This window comes from Apostichopus japonicus, chromosome 8 (assembly GCF_037975245.1).
Source record: "Apostichopus japonicus isolate 1M-3 chromosome 8, ASM3797524v1, whole genome shotgun sequence".
Classification (NCBI taxonomy): Eukaryota; Metazoa; Echinodermata; class Holothuroidea; order Aspidochirotida; family Stichopodidae; genus Apostichopus; species Apostichopus japonicus.
This window is the reverse complement of record NC_092568.1, coordinates 7429545-7453783: the sequence shown is the minus strand read 5'-3', so window position 1 is coordinate 7453783 and position 24239 is coordinate 7429545. Positions and strand designations below refer to the sequence as shown.

The window sequence follows — 24239 nt, the reverse complement described above, 5'->3', positions numbered from 1 at the left end:
GATATCAATTAACGTACGCATGTATATTGCGTCATAGTTAACCCTGACTAGTGGAAGATTACGCAAGAGTGAACGACGCACACAACATTGGATCTAGTAACCAGGATCCACATCATTTTGGGTTCAACGAACTCCGAACTCAGCACTGGTAAAGTCAACAAATACGCTTGCAAACAGGACTTTCAATACTATCTACTTAATACTGTCAGATTATGAATTTCGCGGCTCATATTTGTCGATGAAATAACCTATAGCCAAAGTTGAGTTAGGCCTGTCCTGTACTAGGCCTAGTACTACTACTACAAGTAGTAGCCTAGTTGTAATTAGCGCAGCTTAGGCACAGGGTCCCAATTGGCTAGAGGCCTTAGATTAGAACCTTAGTAGGCTTTAGTAGTAGTGTTGTGCCGATATTGCTAATAATAAGTTCTGGCCGATATTACAATTCCGATGTCGGTCCGACACCGATAGTTTAAACAGCCAGGATGAAGGTCAAATCGCACTTTAAGTGATGCATTAATACATAAAGTATCAAACTTATAATCGGCTATCGTAAGTTATTGTAATGTAAGTTATTATATTGCTTGCACAACTCACAAACAGTAACCACTTGTATATAACTCTTGTTTGCGAAAGTCAGTAATAGCATGATTGTAAATAAAATAAGTCCATATACTATAACACTAGTCCGAACCTCTTTTCATATTCCCCAACAGGTTGATTTGCATGGAACTGTGTGCTAGAATTTTGGAAAAACAAAAGCCTATCCTTCCCATTACTTCTGTTGTATGACTCGTTACTCTGACCAACTACGTTCAACACTTAGGCTCCAAGTCTTATACAGCTCTGTTGTCAAATGGAGCCAAACATTTCTTAGCAAACATGTTAAAAGATCACATCGTGCGATAAATAAAACTGATTTCATGTAGCCTGGAAAGACATATCCTGGCTAAGAATTTTTAGTGGCACTTGTGTCTATCAGAACCAAAATCAAAACTTTTTCTTCTGCTAATTTCTGTAAAAAGTATATCCTACCATAAGCTGGCCATACTGACAACTGGGCCTTGCCAAAATTAGCAAGTTCTTCGTGTTTGACATAATTTGTAAACCAACCGGTAACAACTTTCGATATTTATAACTTGATTCTTAGTCAAAATACAATCTTTTCATCAGTCATTCAGGTTTTAACAAACTGCATCCATGATACACTTTGCAGATTTTAAAGGATATGCAATTTTGGAATGATCTCTCAACCCAGTCCCCAAAGTTAACTGTGTGTAACAAGAGCACTGCAATAAGTTTAAAGTACATTACCTGTCAACCCCCTAATGATGTAATCCTGGTGGTTCTCCCCCCTTCTCCAACCTCCCCCCTTTTTCCATCCCCTCCCATTTTCCAACCCCCTCCTTTTCTCTCCCTTCTTTAACCATCTTCCCTACAGAGGTAACAAAGGTCTGGAGATTAAACTTTGGCCTGAAACCTAAGTTAGAGAATTGTTTTCTGAAGTCATAAAAACTCATCGTTAAATCCACAAATCCAGGTAATTGTGATTTAGGTCTAGCCTACCATTTGCTGATTTTTGCATGTGAGATTTAGAAATCCCACCATCTCAGACACAAAACTGAGACTTATTAAAAGACCTGGCACAGTGACCCAGATTTTACACCTTTTAACTGGGGGTTTTGAACAGCTGTATAAAAGTGCTTTTTTATTCTACAAATGTCTATTTATGCAGATTAAAGGATTGAAATATTTTCAAAGTAGCCTAGAAGTCCAATTATTTTCTAGGTGTAATCAGGCTTTCAAACACCCCTACCATATGACAAAATACATCATTTATTTTAACTCAGTTGACAGAGCAGAAAATTGCTCAATAAGTATTTTCTCTCCACATTTTCCTACACATTGGATACTGTTTGCTTTTTCAACTAGATGAAAAGGTTTGTATCCCAAGACAAGAGTGAATAATGAAGAATGCAGATGAAAAATCAAATGTGAGAAAAAAGGCCATTGCAAAGTCAAGATGGAAGCTTATTTATAAGGTTAGTCAGTAATACCAGTTAATCAGATATGTGTTAACAAGATCACCCCTCTGCTATCAATCTTGGTGCACCATGGTGATATTTAGGTCAGTTTTAGGAAGTTACAACTACAATATGTTTCAATAAGAAGTGTTCTAAATGTCTTATTTGTTACTTTTATCATGTTCACAAACTTATAACTTGTTATAACCTATATTCTCAGTGAAGTCTGCATATTTTAAAATATAGAAGGTGAGATATATACACTTATAGACATCGGTTTAGTTTCTAAGTACATGGAATTTATAGTAATTTCTATTAAAGAAAACTCCTTTGTTTTATTACATTATTTCTTCTAGGCTCTGAAGAATGAAGCAGCGACCTCCTCTACAGATGAAAATGTATCTGTCATGAGATTTAAGTCGTTCGGTTTTCTGCAACAGAAATCACTTCCAGAAATGACTGGAAGTGAAGATGTGATGTGGTCACAAATTTCGTTTGATGAAAGTCATGAATATTCATTAAAGATCAGGTAAGTACACTCAATTATCTTCATCTTCGCTTTCAAATATCCACAGTACATGTTCTTGTTTGTGAATGATATATCTAAAGAAATGCAATTTTTTTGCTCATGAAAGTGCATTTTCCTTACACTGTACCCTTAAAAAAATTGGTCAATAGAACATGTGAAGCATTCAGATTGTATTGTAAATAAATACCCCAAGTATGTAAAATGATAAATTGGTAATCCTCTCTGTCACTTTGGAGATACTGAAAAAAAACAAAAATGGTAGTAAACTTATGATCCAACCGAAGAGGATTTTCAAATTGTCAAGAAAAAATTGTCACATTTCTTAGACATCCACATTTGATGTCTGGACAACCAAACAGTACCGTAGGGAAAAAAAAACCTTTCAAATTTGCCCTGCATGACCAGGTTACTTTGTATGTATCTGAGTACGCATATTAGCATAGCAGTTAAAATGGGTGAATTGATGACCACACCTTACCTCATAAAAATTCTTTGATCAAAATAATGACAAACTTGGGTCATGTAGTTTGCTAACAGCATTGAACCATCTCATTTATAGTTTTATGGGCATGTTAATATGTGTCATCTCTACATTACATTGTTTGTAATTTTTTGTGATTGTTTGTATATAATTGGATCTAGCTTGTGTTTTAAATATGTTATTGATTTGTGGTATTTATTGAGCTAATCCTCAGTCAAAATGTTGTTGTAGACACTGCTGTTTTTGTTTATAAAATGTGGTACTATAATAAATAGTTGTTGGTAAATTAATACCTTACAATGGGTAATGCAACATAGAATGTCAGCTACATACAATATCCCATGCTGCCCCATACCTTTCTGTAAACTGAAGTCAATTCTGTTTGGTGAATTCGCACAAAATCAAAAATAATATTTTGTTTCTATGCTTGTTTCCTTTTTCTCAGGCAACTTAATATGAAACTATCAGCACAGGACCTCATCGGGTTCAACAACACAGGAAATGTATGTAGGTACTAAAACAATGGATTAATTACTTGGGGCCACCGGTTTTCCTAAATCACAAGATGTAAATCCTCTAAACTGCTCTGACTACCACAACATGATGTAAATGTATCAAAAATTCTTAATTATTAAATAGCATTCATAAAACCAGGAAATGAAAAAATTACCACTTAATCATAGGAATTTAAACAAGTACACACACTAAACGTAGTTTCAGATCTACAGTATTTCAATGTCTCAGTTAGGCCTACCCTCAATCTTCTCAACCCAACACAAACATCTATAATCATGCTAGCCTTGGTGTCTGATTTCATAGTACACTGAACCTCTATGTTGAAGTTATAGTGCTTTGAGTTAGCTAGGCGAACATGTATACATCCTAATACACAAGTCAGTGCAAGGTCTTATGCAATTAACTGCAATTATTGCATGATGTCAGTGAAATGTAAAGTTGCAGAATCGAAAATAAGATTTTGGAAATGTCAGCAAAGAATATCAATATTTCAATATGGAACATTTGCAGCCTTAATTAATCCATTCCACTTCAATGAAAAAAAAAATTCTTCTTGATTCTGTGTCTTTTATAGCACCTGGTTTGCATTTTAAAAGTAGGCACTTTCCCCACACTGTTAATTGAGCGCAGAATTTATGGTATAAAAGTAAATTAGAGGGCCTGATGTGATCCTAGCTAGATCTTCTTCAGAGACAGACTAAAATACAAAACAACAAAGCCAGTTAAGTTTTTTATTATGTTATATCTTTATATTGCCACAATAGGAATGGAAATGTTTTCTCTTTCACAACATCAAAGTTAGAACAGTATTCTCCTCAAATATGCTAGGAAATCAAATAATGGGCACTGATGAAAAAATTCCATAAACATATTGCTGCCACTATTCAAGCATTTTGACTATCTGTAACTTTTTATTGTCCAATTTAAAGATCATCAGCAGTGGTCCCAAAGTTTAGCTTGCCAAAAGTTTTCAATAGGACTTTCTTGAAGGTTGGGATACCCCAAAGTATTCCCATTTATTGAGGATTGTTAAAATAGAAGACTAGAAATGGCTCAGTTTGAGTACCTGCTTGTAGAGCATATCAGTCAAATGTTTGATAAAATTTGAGCATGGGTGACCATTTTCTGACTTTCTAGCATATTTACAGGCAATATTGAAGATCTTTTATGTATCTCAATGTCCCTGAATAAATTGGGAGGGGCTCAAAACTTTCAGGAAAATACTTCCTTTAGCCTAAACCTAAATATTCTCTAATTTGCCCCTGCTGTTACTTACATTCTACGTTGTGAAAATTATTTTACACTGTTTCATATCTTCCTACTCTGATGACTCTGTCATCTTGATTTGAAATTTATGCACTTTTTTCCCCTGCAATGGTATTGTTGTTTAAAAGGAATTAATATAGATGTTTTGAAAAATGTACTGCACATTTCTTTCACCAGCCCATAAAGATGGCCATCTTAAAATTTTGGTTCTTGCTCTTTCGACTGACCATCCTGTCTTACATTCTTCAAATGTTTTGTTTCAGGTGTTTGGCCAGCTGAGGAAGTACTGACCCATTATTGTCTAAAGAACAGAAGTATATTTCAGTAAGTTTTTGGCAGTTTCTTCTCTTCTCTTTCAAAACAAAATTTAAAAACAAGAAATATGCAATTATCTGTAAAGACTAATGTCAACATGAATCATCCTTTCCTTCTTTTTTGAGTTTTAAAGTTTTTTATTCTTTCAACTTTCAACAGATCTAAATCAGTATGTGAACTGGGTGGTGGAATGACATGCTTGGCAGGGTTTACAGTGAGTTTATTGTTACATTAGAAAATTTTACACAGCTTGCCTTGGTATGATGTCATATCATACTACTGATTTATTTAAAGTGAATAAGATAGCATTATCTGTAATAAAAAAAAACAACAGTCAAAGCGGATTTTTGTGTGAGGTTGGTAGTGAACATGTTGGACATGAGCACGTTGGAGCATGAACATATTGAGACACTGCCATATTCAGAAGTGAGCAGTATCCAGTTTGCATTCGTTTGTGTTTCAGACAGATTGCTTATGAGGTAACAGGCGTAAAGTGTCATGATGTAGTCCGATTAAGATATGCATATTTATAATGTAATTGCATAGCATTTCTAGTATGCTGAACATTTCACATTCCTTCAATTATTTGTGTAGTCGAGTATGGTAGTCGGTAGGCCCTCTGGGGATATTCCTTAAAGTGTCGGTTGTGATTTGTCCCCCAAAGCACCTCACACCTATTTCCCTCCGTGGTTTAGTACTGTAGGTATATATGCTCTAGTGCAGTCAATATTCTGTTTTAAGTTTAGTAAGCTTCAAAATGTATTAAAATGTTATTAAATGTCGTAACCCTTGGAGCTCCTGCATCAGCATGACATTTTCCACTATTTGGTCAGAATCAGATAAATTGCATATTCTTAAAGAGTTACATATGAGGAAGCAATGTTTAGATTGATATGTTCCAACAAATTTAACATGACAAAGTTTCTTTGCAATCATAAATTAAAGGGATAGATAAATAGTCAAGTTGTATTGAATGGTGAAAGTGTCTTTGACAGAGTTTCGCATGTACTCTTCATATCCCGCTCTCAGGTGGCCTGCACATCAAATGCCAAGGAGGTCCTGGTCACAGACGGTAACCTGAAATCCTGTCAGAGTGAGTTAATTAGTCATAGTTGTGTACGTGAAAATATTTTACCTTGAGTCTCGCGGAAGAAGGGAGGTAGAGTCTTTCTTGACCTTAACATTTTCCACCTGTTTTTAATGTTTGATGCCCCATAAACTTGATAAGACATTCAGCATCGATATTTTACTATTTCATGGGTAGCTTCATCAGATTTTGTTAAAGGCTATTAATAACTCATTGACTAGGAATGCAATCCCTTTGTATACAAAAAATATATTGTATACAAAGAATACAGAAATTTTAATATTACCAAAATTACAGTTCTTTACATTGTTTGAGAGAATACAAATACATTGTATTCTCTTGTGTTGCATGGACATGATAAATAAGTGCACCCAAGTGATACCACTGAATTCATTGTTCATGCAACACTGCTGATAAATGAATTGTGTATTTATTTCACAAGTCTGCAAATCTGATCTCAAAAGTTCAAGGTCACATCGCTCAATTATTGTTCAGATTTGTTGCGCTTCTTTTTTCTTTCTTCTTTTGTCGGTATTAAAGCAGTTCAAAACTTCTTTCCATTTAATTCCAGATGCCGAAATAATTGCCAAAGAAAATCATTCAAAGTTCGGTACAACCAAAGTATCTGTAAGGTAAAGGTACCTGTGAATAGTCAAGAAGATATGTAGTACCATGGTGCTCTTGGCAAATGCAATTGGTGGAGTTCCATAATTAGTTAGACCATATCTTGACATCCCCCATAGCACCATATTATATAGATAACGCTGAACTCTTGGCTACAAACATTTGGAGAGCACCATCGTAGTGACCATGGCAGCTAGCTGCAAGTTGTTTTAAAATGGTTACGATCATAACTTTCATTATTCTAGTAAATGGAACTATAATAATTTTTTCAAAAATTTTGAGGGTGTAGTATTTCCTAGTCGTCAGCATCTTCATTTTCATCTAAGGTTAGATTTGCAACATTTTGCATCTGCTGAAATGTTGTTTTGATTCAAAGATTAAATGTTAATTATGCATGTTGACTCATACCTGTTCATTATTCATGAGCTGTTCTACAAAATAGTTGCAAAAATGATTCATGTGTAGCATCCATTACATTGTGCTCTTTTAAATTACGCAGTATTGATTGGCGACGGTTAAGTAAACGATATGTTTGTCCCTGGTGATGGTGTAATGAATTGTCAGTATGATGAATAACTTGCTTCAGAACCTTCTGTATATATTCAGTAATAAATATACAGTATGATATTGATTTATACACGCACCTGATGGCAGAGATAATGCCACTGTTTATTAAACAAATTGAAATTATGACCTTGAAATGCCCTGTTGCCGTATTTTTTAATAAATCATTTTACCCTGACACAGGCAACTTCTATGGAATAAACCAGAAACGTTTGCAGATTTGAAGGAAAAGTTTGACATTGTCGCAGGTGCTGACTGGTAAGTTTGTTTGTTCCTCTTCGTATTTTCTGTGTTATATGTTTTTGCTTTAATTTATTGGTGTGAAGGCTGAACAATGGTTTGTTTGTATATGAGTACCATTCAGCAGAATCTTTTATTCTAAGTCACCAAAATTGTTTCCCAAGAGTTTGGTATTGTAGGTATTTATCTGTTCCTATTAAAAGTGTGTCTCTGTCTTTTAGCTTGTCTAAGCAATGCAGTATATGTTTAACAAACAACCTTTTAACCACATATGTGACTAGTGTAGTTAGTTTATACATGGATCACTATTTCAACAACTTGACTAGGATCTGTCTAAAGCAGCTATTTGGCCTGTAGTAGATACTGGAAAATATTTTGACCAAACTCATGATAATTATTTTGAATTTTTTTTGGATAAGAGACATTTTTTCCACAGCCTCGACTTTGCCACTTGTGCAACTGAGGTTTAAAGTATCGAGACAACTTGAATCTGATGTGAAAACCGTGGTCGTACTTTTTAAAGTTTTATAGGGTTGGGGTTTAATATTTAATGGAACTTTGTCTCACTTGTATATCAGATGATTACATTGTTTTGTGTTGTGCTGGCACAGTTTGTCGTTTGTGTTGTTTTCCAAACCAGTTACAAGGCTTGTAGTGAGTCCGTTTTTATATTCTGGCTAAATTGTTTGTACTCACCCCTTATGCATTTGTACTCATACTAAGGACTTATCAGAAATGTAGTTTAGTCTCCAGTGCAAGATTACGTAAGTACTTGTACTTGGGTTTAGAACCTTGTATCAATACTGGTACTCATTGCAAGGACACTGTAATTGTACCCATACTGGTACTCATACCAAGGACAGTGTACCCATACTGGTATTCATACAAAGGACATTGTACTTGTACACATACTGGTACTCATACCAAGGAGAGTGTACCCATACTGGTACTCATACCAAAGACAGTGTACCCATACTGGTACTCATACCAAGGACAGTGTACCCATACTGGTATTCATACAAAGGACATTGTACTTGTACCCATACTGGTACTCATACCAAGGACAGTGTACCCATACTGGTACTCATACCAAGGACATTGTACTTGTATCCATACTGGTACTCATACCGAGGACAGTGTACCCATACTGGTACTCATACCAAGGACAGTACCCATACTGGTACTCATACCAAGGACTGTACCCATATTGGTACTCATACCAAAGACAGTGTACCCATACTGGTACTCATACCAAGGACAGTGTACCCATACTGGTACTCATACCAAGGACATTGTACTTGTATCCATACTGGTACTCATACCGTGAACATTGTACCCATACTGGTACTCATACCAAGGACAGTACCCATACTGGTACTCATACCAAGGACTGTACCCATATTGGTACTCATACCAAGGACAGTGTACATGTACCCATCTTGGTACTCATATAAATGACATTGTACTTTTACTTGTCTGCCATTTGATACACACTTACAGGATACAAATTAGAGCGACCATAAATAATAACAACCTCAGGAGAGATGAAATGTATTTGTCTTGTTTTGTAGCTTTTTCTTTGATGACTACAGACAGGATCTGGTCAACACTATAAAGCACATCTTGAAGCCCGAGGTATGCTTTTCAAATGGTTTTACAGTTTATTCATAATTCACACTTTTTGGGAAAGAAAGTAAGCTATATATTGGTATATTATCCTTTCCTCACAATTAGTGAAATGGTTTGATAAAATATTCATAGTCTTTTAAATTATCAAATTTCTTATCATTTACCCCAGAGTTTTGTGATATCATTGTTAAGTTGGATGAAATGCAGAGCCATACATAGAAACTAACTTGGTGATTATCAAAAAAGTCAAATGTGAAACTTATAGAAAAGAATATGAATTGAACTAGAAATCGTAAGAATATAATAAGTGCTGCATGCTACAAGTTTGAGTTATCATTGTCAAAAGGTGGTTGCAATCCCTGGTACACTATCTCTTTGCTGGGCCACAGATGCCAAAGTGCTTAGCGTAAAAGTATTTCCAGAAATTCAAACTTTTATATTAATAATGAATATAGCCATCAGTTTCCAAATATGTGGTACGGTTGAAACCATTTAAACAGGCCGGTATTCAGTTTCTTTGTAGTACTTTACAGTACCCATACAGTTAGATTGCACTACAGATAAAACCTGTTCAGCTAATAAACAAAGCTTTATTCAGAAACAAAAGGTAATCAATTTTTATGAATACTCTTTACTACATATACTATACAAAAGAGAACTTGAAACATTTCTGCAAAATTTTAGGGGATTGCTTGGATGTTTGCACCCCAAAGAGGATCAACTTTGAAGAAGTTTCAAGAGATTGCAGAGGCTGACTTTACGATAGAACTCCAAGAAAATTATGACTCGGACGTTTGGGCAAAACACCAGAAGGTAAATGAGCCGAAAGTTAAAGACTTTGTAATACTTTGTTATAGAAGGGTACTAATTTGTAAGAACAAACTAATAATTTGTTACGTAAAGTTTTCAGCTTTCAGTTGCATGGCAATTCTACGTGTTGGGGAAAGTGTATTCTTGTGCTTGTATTTTTATGCAAATGAGAACTTAGATCTCCCACATGTTTTGAATCTTTTTTGCAAATATGAAAAGACCTGTATAATTATTGTCATGTCAGGTGAAAAGATGTTAAATATATATGTTAAGATTTGGTACAGTTTCAGAATAACATCCTTTTACAGCTATATCCATGATGTTTGCAGTTACAACCCTAAAATAGGAAACTGTTGTGTCTTGCTTGGAAGTGTTCACAAAGGCCCATTGGATTGGAGTGCCCCTAGGGTACTTGCCTTATCTGCCTATAGGATAATCCAACACTAATCCCTATCTGCATATTAGTATCGGGCAGCAATCAGTTGTCGTAGGTAACTGCTTCTCCCCCTCCATTTACTTCCCCACCAGTTAAACTCAAGCGTTGGCGATGCAGGCCACTATGATGAAAACATACATTACCCATGGCTAATGATACTTCAAAAAAGGTAAGCAATGTGTTTGTCTCTTAAGATCATGTTTGATTATGATAGGAAGAGATGAAAGTCTTTGTTATTGTTTGGATGACAAAAAAAAATTATGTGACAAAAGACCACCAGCAATATGAAATCACCCAAACCAAATTACTTCTAGTATTAAATTAACGATTTATTTAGGATTACCTTTCTGTCACTGTTAAACGGGATTGTCCTTTTCTCGCAACAAAAATATGATGTTCCACCCGCCAGCTAAATTATCTGGATTTTCTAAAGGTCTTTGTGGTGTTCTATAATATCACTGTTTTTACAATACACAAATGGCACAAAATATAATAGACTTAAAGAAGTGGGGTGTGCCAAATAAAACATTTAATCATTTGGGTTTATCTTTGTCTAATTAACCACCTTTTGCCTAACAAAAATAAAAATTTTAGGAAATTGTACAGTTTGAAATTGGTGTATAAAGCTGTAAATATGCCACCATTTGTATGTAGCCCACCCCTCCCCTTAGGTCTCTCCTCTAGGATGCGATGTCCCACTTTGGAGCCAAAGAAATGTGGTTAACCCTACCAGAATTGGACCTTCAAACCACCAAGGGAATGTGTCTCCAGGAACTGACCAAAGTCTAGATTTTGACTTACTCACAGCTGTGGATTGGAACATCTACAGGCTTGACATCGATGCTGTTAACGATTGTTCAAATAATAGCGTTGAAACTATACATAAGTCATCTAATCATGTTCGCTGTAGTTGTATTCTTCAAAGTTGAGATGACCAAAATGACCAATGTTTAAATTTAAAGTTAAACTGTTTCTCATAATTATATCCTACAGGTGATAAGGACTGTAAATTATCAGTGCAGATTACAGACATTTGTGTATGGATCACCTTTCAATTATTGGCAAAGGAGTTGTTACTGCAGTGCTGTGGGATGCTGTATTGAGCCATAGTACAGTACCTACTAGTTAGTTAATAACTGACACTCTATGAATGGGACCTTTGCTACCAGTAGGTCGATTTGCCGAGGGCGCCAATTTCATCTAGGTCATGAAAGGTGCTAGTTTTGTGAGAAACGAAGTGCTGAGCCAGTGGCAATGTATGCTTCAGTCCTGTCCTGGGTAATAACCTGGTTTCCTTTACAACCTAGGCAGTTACTGGAATCACATGAACATTTCATCAGAAATTGCCAGTTTGAAATGGATAATAACATATTTGGTATGTCGTAGCAAAAGTTGTAGGCTTGGTCTGCTCCACAGGGTCAAAGATGTGTAGCATTTTCTTTTTTCCTTCACAGAACCTTATCTTTTTTTTGTATCCTAGTTTTAATATATCCTGGTTTAAAAAATGCACAACCATCAAGATTGCTATGCAAAATGTAAACAGTATTTTTTTTACTCTATGGAATGCCAGTTGCAATCATTTCTTTTTCAACTAACAGCCTTATGCTGGTTGAATAGGACTGGAGCAATCATGATCACGACCAAGTCATGTTGAAATAAATACTAAGGTAGAGAAAGATTTTTGCTTACTTGCCATAGGCAGGCAAGTGACCTATGCAGTGAAGTTGGTGTGGGTGTGTATGTATGTATGGGACACCCTAGCTTGTAAACATGGTATCTCAAGATGGGTAACCTTTTTTTCATTCTCACATTTTGCATGTGGGTTTCCTATTAGTAGAAGAACCCTAGGGTGGAGATCAAAGGTCATTTGGGGACAGCAGAGGGCAAAATGTGAAAATCTCAAAAATCTCCAGAACCTAACCATCAATGGAGCTCATATGGGAATGGTATGATAGTCTAATGTAGGGTAAAGTTTTTACACAGTTTGCTGTAGACCAGTTCATTTAAGGGGTTAAAAACTTGAATGCCTTGTAAACACTATCTCCAGACGGGATCCTTTATTGGCTCTCATACTTTGCATGTGGGTTCTCTATAATGAGTACAAGAACCCTATCGTTTTTGATGGAGTTCAAAGGTCAGTTTGGCTCATCAAAGGTCACACTCTATAAAGCCACAAACCTTGTAATACCATATCCCCAGATAGGTTACATCATATGTCGCTCTGTCTTTCTTTCATCGTTGTGATGTTTTGTCTCAAGATTCCGTCATCAAATCACATAACCACTGTTTAAATTTAGACTGCTCACCATCTGCAGTATTAAATTCAGCCAAGGTTATCAGCTTGCAAACTAATCTTGTGCTGCATATGTATGTATTTAATGGCAATTAACTGCTGGAGGGGGTTTCCCCCTGGTTTTTTTCTCTCCTTGAAAACTTTTGAATGGGTATATCTGTCAAGAATATGATCGGTGACTTGGAAATGTGGGGGAACACTCAACCAGTTTTGCATTTAGTAGTCATGAATTGTGTCACTAAATGTCAGGAGAAGTGAACAAGTTACCAGGGTATCCACAGTAGGTTTACTACAGTGACTCCACTAGTCAGTACAATATGCATGAAATGACAGAATAATACAAAATGTAATAGGAGGGCAGCATGGTTGTTAAAAGGATTATTTAACTTACATTGTCAAACTTCTAAGAAAAGTTGGAGGTCCCCTATTTTACCTGCTTCATAATCAGCTCCTGTGAAGCTTTGCTTGAAAACTTAGCATAATCCTGTATGACTGGCATTAAGATGTAGCTCAAGATGCTCTATATAGAGATGTATGGATCGTGAACATACAGAAAATAAATTATTCGAACTACTTTCCAGGTTTGACTATATTTCCTTTTATTTTTATTATGCATTAATTAAAACAATAATTGTAACAAAGAGAAATCACATTGTGCATACACAGCAGAAGTATAAAATGAAATCCAAATGTTTTGACATAGTGCTATGTCCAGCATCACACATCAATGTAAGATATAAATCATTGCACTTTAAAATGCTTCCTGACTGCTAGATTACAAACACCTAAAAACTGGATGTTACCAAATGACCACTCTACCAACTAGCTAGATTATACTGATGAACGGCTATATAGTAACATACTGAGTCAATTAACAGGAAGTTTCTATTTCAATTAATTAATAATTGTCTTATTATTCATACAAGAATACTATGGTGTATATTCAACCCCGACAAAATTAATGGTCACGAGGATGTTTCTTTCGTTGCTAAAGGTCTGCCCATGATCTTTGTTATGCATAATGGAATGACATAAAAGCATTTCACTTAACTGTCGCGGACCTTTGTTAAATATTTGACGCAAGGGTTGACTATCCAATTTGTCAGATATTTCCCTGTATCATTTTACTAATGTCAACCTTGAGGATTACAACAATTAATTCTTTTGCCCTTTACAGAAAGTATTAACACTCCCTATACAATCTACTTTGAATAATAGATGCGGTGTTTAAGATTCAGTACCAGCCAATTCTGGAAGAAATTTGAACAAATTGTTTCCTTCTTGTGATATTATTCAATCTTTGGAATTGTACCACTAGGTTAATTGAGATTTGAGAGCTGCAGGTGCATTGCAGGAATAACCTAAGCTATTGTCAGTTATAACAATAATCAAACAAATTCTTCGCTTCATACTGAAAAATGCTATCAAAAGTTAGCATTTTGGATATTAACCTTTGAAGGAAATTTATGACTCGAAAAATGTGTAAAATAGTAAGATAATCCTGTGAAAAGTACCAAAATACACCATAAAATCATGATCTATATTATTCCTGTTGAGTAGTTTGGATAACATGACTTCCTCTTAAAATCATTCAAAATTCTGCATATTTCATTGACCAGACTTGGCAGGAATAGAAGACGCACTATGACATCCACTGAGTTCTTGAATGCATTTTACTACTAGCTGTGTTTGTAACCACCTTCTTAACTGTGAAAGCACAAACAAATCTTCTGGCTGTGATGAAGAAGTAATAGATTAACCTTTTTTTTTCCCCGGTAGAATGATATTTACTTGCAGGATTTGACGATTTACATAGCAGTGATAACAATACATCCACACACAGATAAATATTTCTATGGCTATGTCTCTACGTACAACTTAAACTTATATACATGCGTAACCAGTATACACAAACATTTACACATTTACTGTACTCATACAACCATTTCGTTTTTGCTCAACTGCCAGAATTTCATATCAGTGTTGTGGGTCAATAGATAACAGTCTGATATTACAATGCTGTAAGTAGTCTGTTACCTACTTGTACCTGGAATTTTATCCAACTTCAGACTGAAGGAAAATTTCTCTTACATTAATTGTAAGGTACGTATCAAAGGAAGAGACTATTAAATGGATTTCATTATGCCTCCTCCAATGACTTAGCTTAGAATGATGAAATTAATACCATTCACATCACTGAAATTTATCCTCAAATTGGTACACATTTTTTTTCTTCTTTTTTTCCCCCTTGGTTATCTTACATTTTGAAGACCCTCCGAGTTAGTTATTATTACCAGATATTAATGTATTAATTGTTACGTTATTCATTTCCACACCCTTAGTAGAACAAACAGATTTTGTAAACACCCTGTTCTAACATTACATTATTCAATTCCCAAAACTTGAAAATCGATTTTGGCAGATTTTAAAGTATTTTATTTGGTTTAAATGATTTCCTCATCAAAGATTCTGCATCCGTCTAGTACAACCTAACCGCTTTATGATTATGCAATTGTTGCTGTTAAATTCCTTTCGCTGTCCATCGGGTTAACTAATTAACTAATTGTCATGAATATTTCCAAAGATCGCTGATAACTAGAACATTACTTTAATTCAGCAGCAGCTGACTTGACTGACACATTGAAAACATACTCAAAATATCCAGAGTATTAAATACTTAAATTGTTTTGAAAAAAATACTTTTAGTGTAAAGGTCACCAAGTTTTACCCCAAAATTAAGCTTGCCAAAAAATTGCTTGAGTTTACAACAGTAGTCGGAAGAGGGTTCCCACTCTCCCAAGTTATTCCCCCCGACATGAAGGAGGGTTCAACCAGACAATTTTATGTCTCGGAGAGGAACATGCTCTGAGGGTCATGGCAGTAAAGTACTTGTTGAAGTCTCAACATCAGTGTCCATTACTTGGCTTTACAGCACATTTGTGGCGATACTGCTGACAGAGTGAACTTGATTTCAGCCAGTATATTTTTCAAGCTCTGAAAGATTTTTAGCTATTGGCTGAAAATTGTGAAATTTTTGGCCTGGGGGAAATGAGTTGAGGCAATAAAAGAAAGCATTGCTTCTTTCAAAGAAATGCCACTAAAATAATTTTTAAAACACAGGTTTACTGAATGCTATGAATATCACAGAAACAGTTGTTCAAGAGTAAGGTTCCATGCCTGTTGTAATTTTTCATGTATTTTGGACATTTTAAAATTATTTAGCAATTATTAAGGTAGTTATGCAAAATGTAGTTTCTTTAATAAATTACATCAAAGACACAAATATTGAAACTACCTTGTACCACTGAAGTCAAACACCAAACCATCTAAACAGGGATTGCATTGAAATAACCTGCCAGTTTATGTAACATCTGGCAAGACTTTTAAAAAAAATACAAAAAAGAAAGCCAACTTCACTAATATAACATTCAATTGAATAACTATCAACCTAGAAAAATGTCATTCAAAACAGAATCCACGGCAAATATGTATAAATGTATCAAAAAGTCCTTTGCTTGATTTTATGGATAATGGTTAGGCTCACTTGACGTTTTCCGAACAGTATCAGGATAAGACAGTTTTAAAATCACCCACAACCACAAAAATCCATTAAGAAAAAGTAACAGCAAACTTGTAAATTCCAAGGTTGAGTAGAAGAGGAACGGGGCGACATATAACTTTCAGTGTGGGTAAGAAAGGATAGAAATGTGTGCACTAAGGGAAGTTTCATTCCATAAGTGATATCCAACTGATCACTTTTGAATTGAAAAATTGCTCACTCAGGGTAACAATCACCTTGCTGTTCATACAATGGACAGCTGTGGCCTGTTTAGTGATTACACCTTTTGTTTGATACCATTGTTTGTTGGGCTCGTCAACAAATTCAAAGACTAGAAACACAAGAAATGCTTTCACGTTGGAAACCTTTTTAAGAAATACCATTTTGCTTTTAAATTATTTAATGTTTATTCCAAAGCTTCTAAAACCCTTTTTTTTTCTGGGGGGCCTTACTGTCTTAGTTTTGTTTCCTTGTTGTTGATTTGAATGGTTTCCAAACAAACGAACTGTCAATGAGAAAAGACTGATTCTGCCAGCAAGTTTTCTTATAATACTTGAGGTGCATTTTACACATTTCTTCAGTGCTATATGACAAATGGGATGAATTTAAATCATCCCGACCGCTACGATTCACCATGAGACGATAGTAGTAAAGCGATATAAAGAACACTCAGATTATTAATGATGATAATGATGATGATGATATAAATATATACATTGACTGTCATATTATAAGAAATGAAGAAACTGGCAGACAGTAAATATATGTACGTAGTTATTTACAGCGTTGCAGCTGCATATCAAACAGGTCTCCCTGGGAAACATCCAGATCTTGAGTCAATAAATGTCTTAATCCTCCTGTAACTCGACCCAATCGATGTAATGACACACAATCTTTGTGTCAGATACACTACAACCATCACATCAGCAGCCCCTAAATATAGCTACTAATCACTCCACACTAAGACTTATCATAATATCAGTGTATGTGTGTGTGTGTCAACAAGAATCCTCTCAATAACCCTTATCCTGTTATGACTAATTTCTGAAGAAATATTCGTTGCTACAGTACAGTTCAATCACGTACTGTACCTTCAGAGAACTGTCAGGAAACGTTCAAAATTGAATGAATAATACCTGACCAAACTTGTCCTGGCTGAGAGTACAACAGACTACCACCAGGGTTGGAAAAATTGAAAACTACAATTCTTATCTGTATCAATCAGGTTGAACCAGCTTCGACATTCACACGAAATGGTTGAGATAAAGACTTGCGAACAAGTTTACGAGGACAATGTCAAAATGGATCCTGATGACACTTCCTGGGAACATTAATGTACTTCTTTATGTTCTTTGATGTCACTACTGAAAAGGAATGTAGCCTCTTGGCAACCCAGAGTGATATTGGTCTCTGGGTCCTGATATTGGTTAACCATAGTTCAGTCTTTTACACTGCAAGTGTAGAATAGTTAAACGAGTGACCTCTCGCTACAAAATTATGAATGCCAGTTGGGAGTTTAGAACATGGCCTCTCTAGATTCGTTCATGTAAAGTATAACATGTTAAATCATGATATCTAACCTGTCATGAAAAATCCAGAAAATCAAAATAAAAGGGATTTTTTTGGTAAGCCATTAATCTGAACACCAACAAGTCATGGTGAGGGATTAGTGGACAATGCCTGCATTAAGTAACATCTATTGTTGAGAAATTTGTGTTTAATGCTTTCAGGCTGTTTCACCTGTGAGGCATTAGGCATAAATTTCCTAACATATTTATGGATGCAAACTTTACTGCTAGTCTTATGTACTCCTTTCTCCACTTATCTGATCCCCCATCCAAACACGCTGTAAATTGTCTAATATCACACTGAGAAAGATGAAAAACCCTGAAGGAGATTACCTGACAACTAATGTTGGCACAAACATCATATCAGAGCCTTTTTCACCTGTGGCATATCAGCGAGAGACTCCAGATAAACTGTACACTACTCAACTGATTCAGAAGGTTGTAAAGAGAAAGGTCGCATAAAGAGATACCATATTATACAAGGTAAACATGAACAGGGTTGAAAAGACACATAAAACTTGGAATGCACTGCATGTTTAAGGTTATACGTCAACAACCATCTTCTTGTGAATGTCTGTGTTCCCAACAACCTATGGAAGAAAGCAGAAACAAAAACAAAAAAATTGAGGAGGGTGGCAGAGGAAGAGAAATGGAATATTCCTCACTTTAGACTTTCATATTTCTTTGTTGCATGAGTGGACTTTAATATTCATTTCTTACTTTCACAATAATGAGTAACAATTAAAAAACAATGAAAGTCTCAGCTGTTTCCCTATAAGAAAGTAACAGCTTTATTAACTTGGAGATGGATTCACAGTTGTAGTGGAATTACACTACCATATATATGTATAAATACACATTGTGTCACCAAATGTAGCAATAACCAAGCACACTCGATCACAAATGTACTAAACAACACATACTGTAGACTTACGGAAGGATAAGAATTATAAGACATGGAATATCAAAAGACAATTAATCAGCTTCATTACAGGATTCATGCTGAGGATTACCAACAAAGTAACTTAAGCCTTCATTGCATAACTGATACAAAGAGGCAAACAACAACAAAATTGAGACTTGATAATCCCACTGGGATCATAATAATCCCACTGGGTATACTGGCGCAAGATGATAAGAACGATTTAATACAGTTTTTACGGCAAGTCGTCACAAACTGCAGTCACTCACCGTACAGAATTCTTCGTATGAGATTTTACCGTCGCCGTCTTTATCGGCGTTGAATATTGTTTTGTCGACAATTTGCTGCAGTTGGGAGTCTTTGAGGTTGGAACCAACCATCATTTTCAACACTTGGAAGAGTTCTCCATTGGAGATGAAGCCATCTTTGTCCATATCGTAGATTTTAAATGCAACTACAACAGAAAAGGTAACATTTATGAGAAAAACATTTGTGACATTTTGACAGTGAATGGCAAAAATCTGCTACCAAGAGGAAACGTTTCTGTATTTGAAAAAAAAAAAAAAAAACACAATATCAGCAAACAACAGTGCAAAATATGGTATACATAATGAATGTAGTGTTTTATTATTATGGGATTGTCAAACAAGTACTTAAGCCTGCATTAACGTCTCACCTACAGTAGGCTCAGTAAGTCAATACAATACTACATGGTTTAGGTACTGTGTTTCGTTAAATTGCCATTTTTCCATTGATATTAAAGATTTTTACCAAAATCAACACAAAACATGATATATATGTAAAATATCTGGCAAATGAGTTTATGTAAACATTCAAGAACCATTGACCTTAGTACCTTACAAGTCAACATTCACTTACATTTTGTCTTCCAAGAATCTGACCCAGTTTTGTGAAAAATGAGAGGAGCAGAGACCTGTCTAAGCCTACAAGGGAAGGATGGTGGGGGGTGGGGGCAGGGGCTCCGTAGGGATACTGTCACATCACCAAGTTTGAATCCTTGTAAAGCAAAATATTGTGGTCATTTTAAAGTTCATTTCTGCTATCAAAATCCAAATAAAGGATGACCATATATACACTGGTACAATTTTACAGAAAAATTTCTGACAGATTTGAAATCAAACTGTTGCACAAGTTATTATATGTTCCTTTCTTTATCTCTGGCTTTCTATGTTGAGTGGTACAATTTTATCAATTTTGTATCATGTTAACAATCAATCTGAATATTGTTAGTTATACAATTGTCCACTTTGAAGGAATCGGACAGCAAGAGCAAATTGTACATTATTGTACATTACTGTACATTATTGTGCATTTAGTTTAATTTACCTTTAAGTTACGACTTAACAAGTCAACTGACATGTACTCATAAGAAATCTGGTACTTACACTTTAATTTTGATTCCTTGTCACCTTTTACACTGAACTGTGAGACTCCCTGGATGAACTCTAACAGAAAGAAAATAGAATGGGGAAAAAATGGAATGTGAAGCACAAACACTACATATCTGTAGGTCAATGGATCAAAACTGGTCTACAGGGCATACAAATAGTGATTATAATTTTGCAGATCAGTCTTGAGGCTTCAATTATTAAAAAAAAATCCCTTTATACTACTAAGGTTCTTGTATCTACAGCATAGCCAATTCTTGCATAGAACTTTACTACTCTATGTCATACTAATTCCTTAATTACTTCATACAAATTCCTTAATTACTCCAAAGTAATTCCTTAATTACTCCAAACTAATTTACTAGTGTTGATCCAGAGTTATTCATAAATACTACACAACTTGACTGAAAGATACTGTATTATTTAAGTTTCATATCAAAAACAAGGCTTTCACAGATGAAATCCAGCTCCACTCTACTTTGATAATTTCCAGTGCGCTGTGAACCCGTGATTTTTGTGCACGTCTTATACCTTCCTGTTTTTAAGAGTCACATCGCATAGTTATAAATGCACCGACAAAAATTGTTTTTTTCCGGCCACAGCATTTCAAAGATAATTTCTTGCCTACAGAACAACAATTATACAAATAATTATGGGCTCATACTCCAATTTCCAATGATAATTCTGTGGAAAAAGAAAAATGCAACAACAGAGCTATCCCAGTGATGCATTGCAGCCTTTGACAATACCTATTATTATGTAAACCGCCAATGGAAAACAACCAAGACAATTGCATCTGCCACAAAAAGCAACATTAATACACCAAACAATTCATATGCACCTCCTTTGAGTTGTTTATCTGTCTTCAATGGTGAGTTTTGTTTTAATAATCATAAATACATTTGAATTATAAATACAGTACAGTGCAAATTGTGTTTTATTTCACTTCATTTACCATGACATCATTTTCTTTCCTTTTCTCTCCCCCCCCCCTCCCCCTTCTTTTCTTTCCCTTTTATAAATAGCTGACATTTTTACCTTTAAAGTCAACTTCTCCATTTCCATCTTCATCAAAGATATCAATTACTCTCTGTACTAATGGATTCTGCTGTAACTCTGGTAATGACATGAATTCATCTACACTTAAAGCCCCTGAGTTATCTAGATCCAACTTCTTAAACCGTTTCCCCAAACGACGGATCTCATCCGCGTCAACTAGGAAGCAAAAACAAAGGATACGTGAAACGACTGGAAATGATTAGGAAAAAGTTGAGAGGAAAATTACTCTTGTAATATTTTATAGTAGTCCTTAATTGGTCCTATTGCTTTATTTAAGGCTAATAAAATAGAATTCATAATGGCATTAACTTGTTTGTAATACTTGGTCCCAAAAAATATCTGAGATTTTACTTGAAAGGAGCTATGCACAGCAAACAAGTTTGAAAATTCAATAGTGATAGTTTCTATTTAAACAAAAAGACAGGGGAACATGCAGGGCATAAAATAACCCACAGCATGGATGGAAACCTTGTGAAGTGTCCCTGAAGTTAATCTGTGCAAACAGCCCGCTCTACACCTGCCGGACCCTTCCACCTCACCTCTCCTTACTTGCAGAAAGAAAGAAAAGATATGATAGGAAACATTCTGTGCCCTCCCTCCAGCACCCACCCCACTCCCAATCACTTAAGGAGACCTTCCTGGGGATACCAAATTTGCTGTCCTTTGTGCTGATAATTTCACAAAACAAGGAATATGCATATCTCGATCACAATAAAAAGAAATTCATGATTGACTTTAATGTACAACTGTAAAAGCAAAAAATACTACTTACAATTGGAACACATTTCCATGGGAAGGGATGCTTCATTTCCCTGTGTAAAAATAAAGGGAGAGTTAATTTTCAACTTTGATGTCTACCAAATATCGTATCCAGTCTACTTTTGCATTGACTGGCAAAATGCAACGAAGTGCAATGAATACCTGCTATAAATTGTTTCAAATACTCATACTGTATACAGTACTAATTAGCAGTCCTGACTGATGTTGAATGGTCAGTCAGACGAGAAGCTTCCAAGAATTCATCTTTGTACACAATTTTGACACAATGATGCCAAACTATTTCATTTTCGTTCGTTCAAATAGCAGGTAAAAAATTTTAATTAATAGTTAACTGTCCATTGATGAAAATAAAAGGTATGGGAGCTATATATTTGACTCAAGTGTTCAACAATGCTTTTCATACAATTGGAACACAGCACTGCAACAATACATCACTGATCAGTGATCCACACTACTGTGTGTTAATTAAGCATGGATAACTTACAGTAAACCCTATTGCAGAGGTTTGTTTCTCACACAGTGATTTTGTTAGAAAGCAACCTGGCTAGTGTTGTGCAGAATTATATTACAGAACAGGCTCTCCACAAATTCTTACCAATTCTAGACGACAGGCTAACGAAAACATGATTCCAGTACACAATAAACGGTACTGTACATCTGTTTGTTTAATGGTTAAGTGTTAAACAACGGCATCACTCAGTCAGATGTCGAAATTCAGGTTCTTTACTGGCTAAATGACAGTGGATTTGAATGTTTGTAGAAAAAGAAAGAACTGGCTGGCATATTTCAGCCAGTGCAAAATCAAAGTTGATTTTGTACAGGTACTAATTCACACAAAATTGGAAAAAAAGTGGAAATTTAGTTTACCCAGTAGGTTATTTTGCAATGGCATGTTGTAAGTGGCTAAAATTTTGAAACTTAAGGCCTGATAATGAAACTAACATATATAGGGAGGGAGGGGGGGGGGGCCTACACCAACATCCATAATGAGCTTTTGGGAATTTGAACACTGGATTCTCCAAATTCCTGACAGATAAATGGCTACTGTAGGTAGTTTAGTAGAACCATTTGGTTACTTCTAGTTTGCATGTAATTGAAATTGTGCAGTCCTTAAAGATTGAATGAAAAGATACAAAAGCATAATGTTGAGTCCTTTTAAATAATCTTGGGCTTAGGTTCTCCCACTCAGCAACCAAGCATCCAATTTAGAATGACATTAACTTAGATTAGACTTAGATTGCCCCACTGCAGAATATCCACTTAGGAATAATATTTGACTTCCCTTGGGCTAGATTCTTTGAAATATTCAGTGTATACATCCATTCAACTAGCCTAACGTTAGCCTAGGCCTACTTCTGCGGGAAATGGAATATGAGGGCAACAGGGTCTCTCTATTATATTAATACGGCCTGATATAATTGCATCAGTTCTTCTAAGTTTTTAAATCAGAGTAAGAACTACAGGAATTAGCTTAGGGTAGGGTCTAATACTAGAGCTAACTTAATCCTATGGTAATCCTACTTGGCTATATGCAATAGGTATTACGTAGCCTATGCTTACTGTTATGTGGGCTTAGCCTACTACTTGTACTAGGTCCTTAGCGCAGGCTGTCAACGCAGCTGCCTACTACTATCTGAGCTGATTTTCTCATCGAACTCACCATATTGACGACGATGAGAGTCAACCAACAGTGAAAGTGAAAATGTTCGTTCTTGCAAGCTGCTTCTTTCCAGTCAAACAGCGACCAACAATGAAATGAAACAAGATCAGTTGAGCTGTACAATTCAGTTGCCTACCAACACAAACACCCACATATAGACATGTACAGTTTTAGTGTGGTACTCCTGTCAAATTTGATCCATTGAAGCATTTCCCTATTGGGCAAAGGTAACAAGGTTTAGTGCTAACAGAGTACTTACTACATTGGGTACGGTACGATTCTAGTGTATAGACTAGACTACTCTGGTAAACGTATGAGAAAAGCAGGAAATATGCGCGTCGACTTAGGTGTTGAGCGCAATGATCATTGTACATCCGATACTGCATGACCTTTAAAATTCGTTTTAAACGTGCGTAACTAGCTGCGTTTTTAGCTTTGAATAGGGAGTTCTTCTTTGGTCTTGAAACACCT

The 24239-nt window shown here is 35.5% G+C and overlaps 2 protein-coding genes across 4 annotated transcripts; one reads left to right on the top strand and one right to left on the bottom strand.

Moving 5' to 3' along the window:
- Positions 1–31: 31 nt before the first annotated feature.
- On the top strand, positions 32–13389 carry LOC139972141 (calmodulin-lysine N-methyltransferase-like). 3 transcript variants are annotated; one of them, XM_071979110.1, is made up of 14 exons: positions 85–148; positions 1439–1537; positions 1930–2039; positions 2378–2550; positions 3477–3538; positions 5077–5137; positions 5288–5342; positions 6158–6221; positions 6787–6847; positions 7587–7661; positions 9215–9278; positions 9957–10085; positions 10611–10687; positions 11512–13389. In XM_071979110.1, exons 3-14 carry the CDS (start codon positions 1965–1967, stop codon positions 11513–11515), a joined length of 900 nt encoding a protein of 299 aa, XP_071835211.1. In that variant the 5' UTR covers positions 85–148; positions 1439–1537; positions 1930–1964; the 3' UTR covers positions 11516–13389. The 3 variants fall into 3 exon arrangements, with proteins under 3 accessions (XP_071835210.1, XP_071835211.1, XP_071835212.1); XM_071979109.1 differs by lacking the exon at positions 1439–1537 and having other exon boundaries at positions 32–148; XM_071979111.1 differs by lacking the exons at positions 85–148; positions 1439–1537 and adding an exon at positions 169–549.
- A 1785-nt stretch (positions 13390–15174) lies between these two features.
- On the bottom strand, positions 15175–24042 carry LOC139972144 (calcineurin subunit B type 2). The gene is made up of 6 exons (XM_071979113.1): positions 23769–24042; positions 22101–22140; positions 21308–21484; positions 20267–20326; positions 19130–19314; positions 15175–18528 (listed from the first exon to the last, which is right to left on the bottom strand). Exons 1-6 carry the CDS (start codon positions 23769–23771, stop codon positions 18481–18483), a joined length of 513 nt encoding a protein of 170 aa, XP_071835214.1. The 5' UTR covers positions 23772–24042; the 3' UTR covers positions 15175–18480.
- Between the last annotated feature and the right edge of the window lie 197 nt (positions 24043–24239).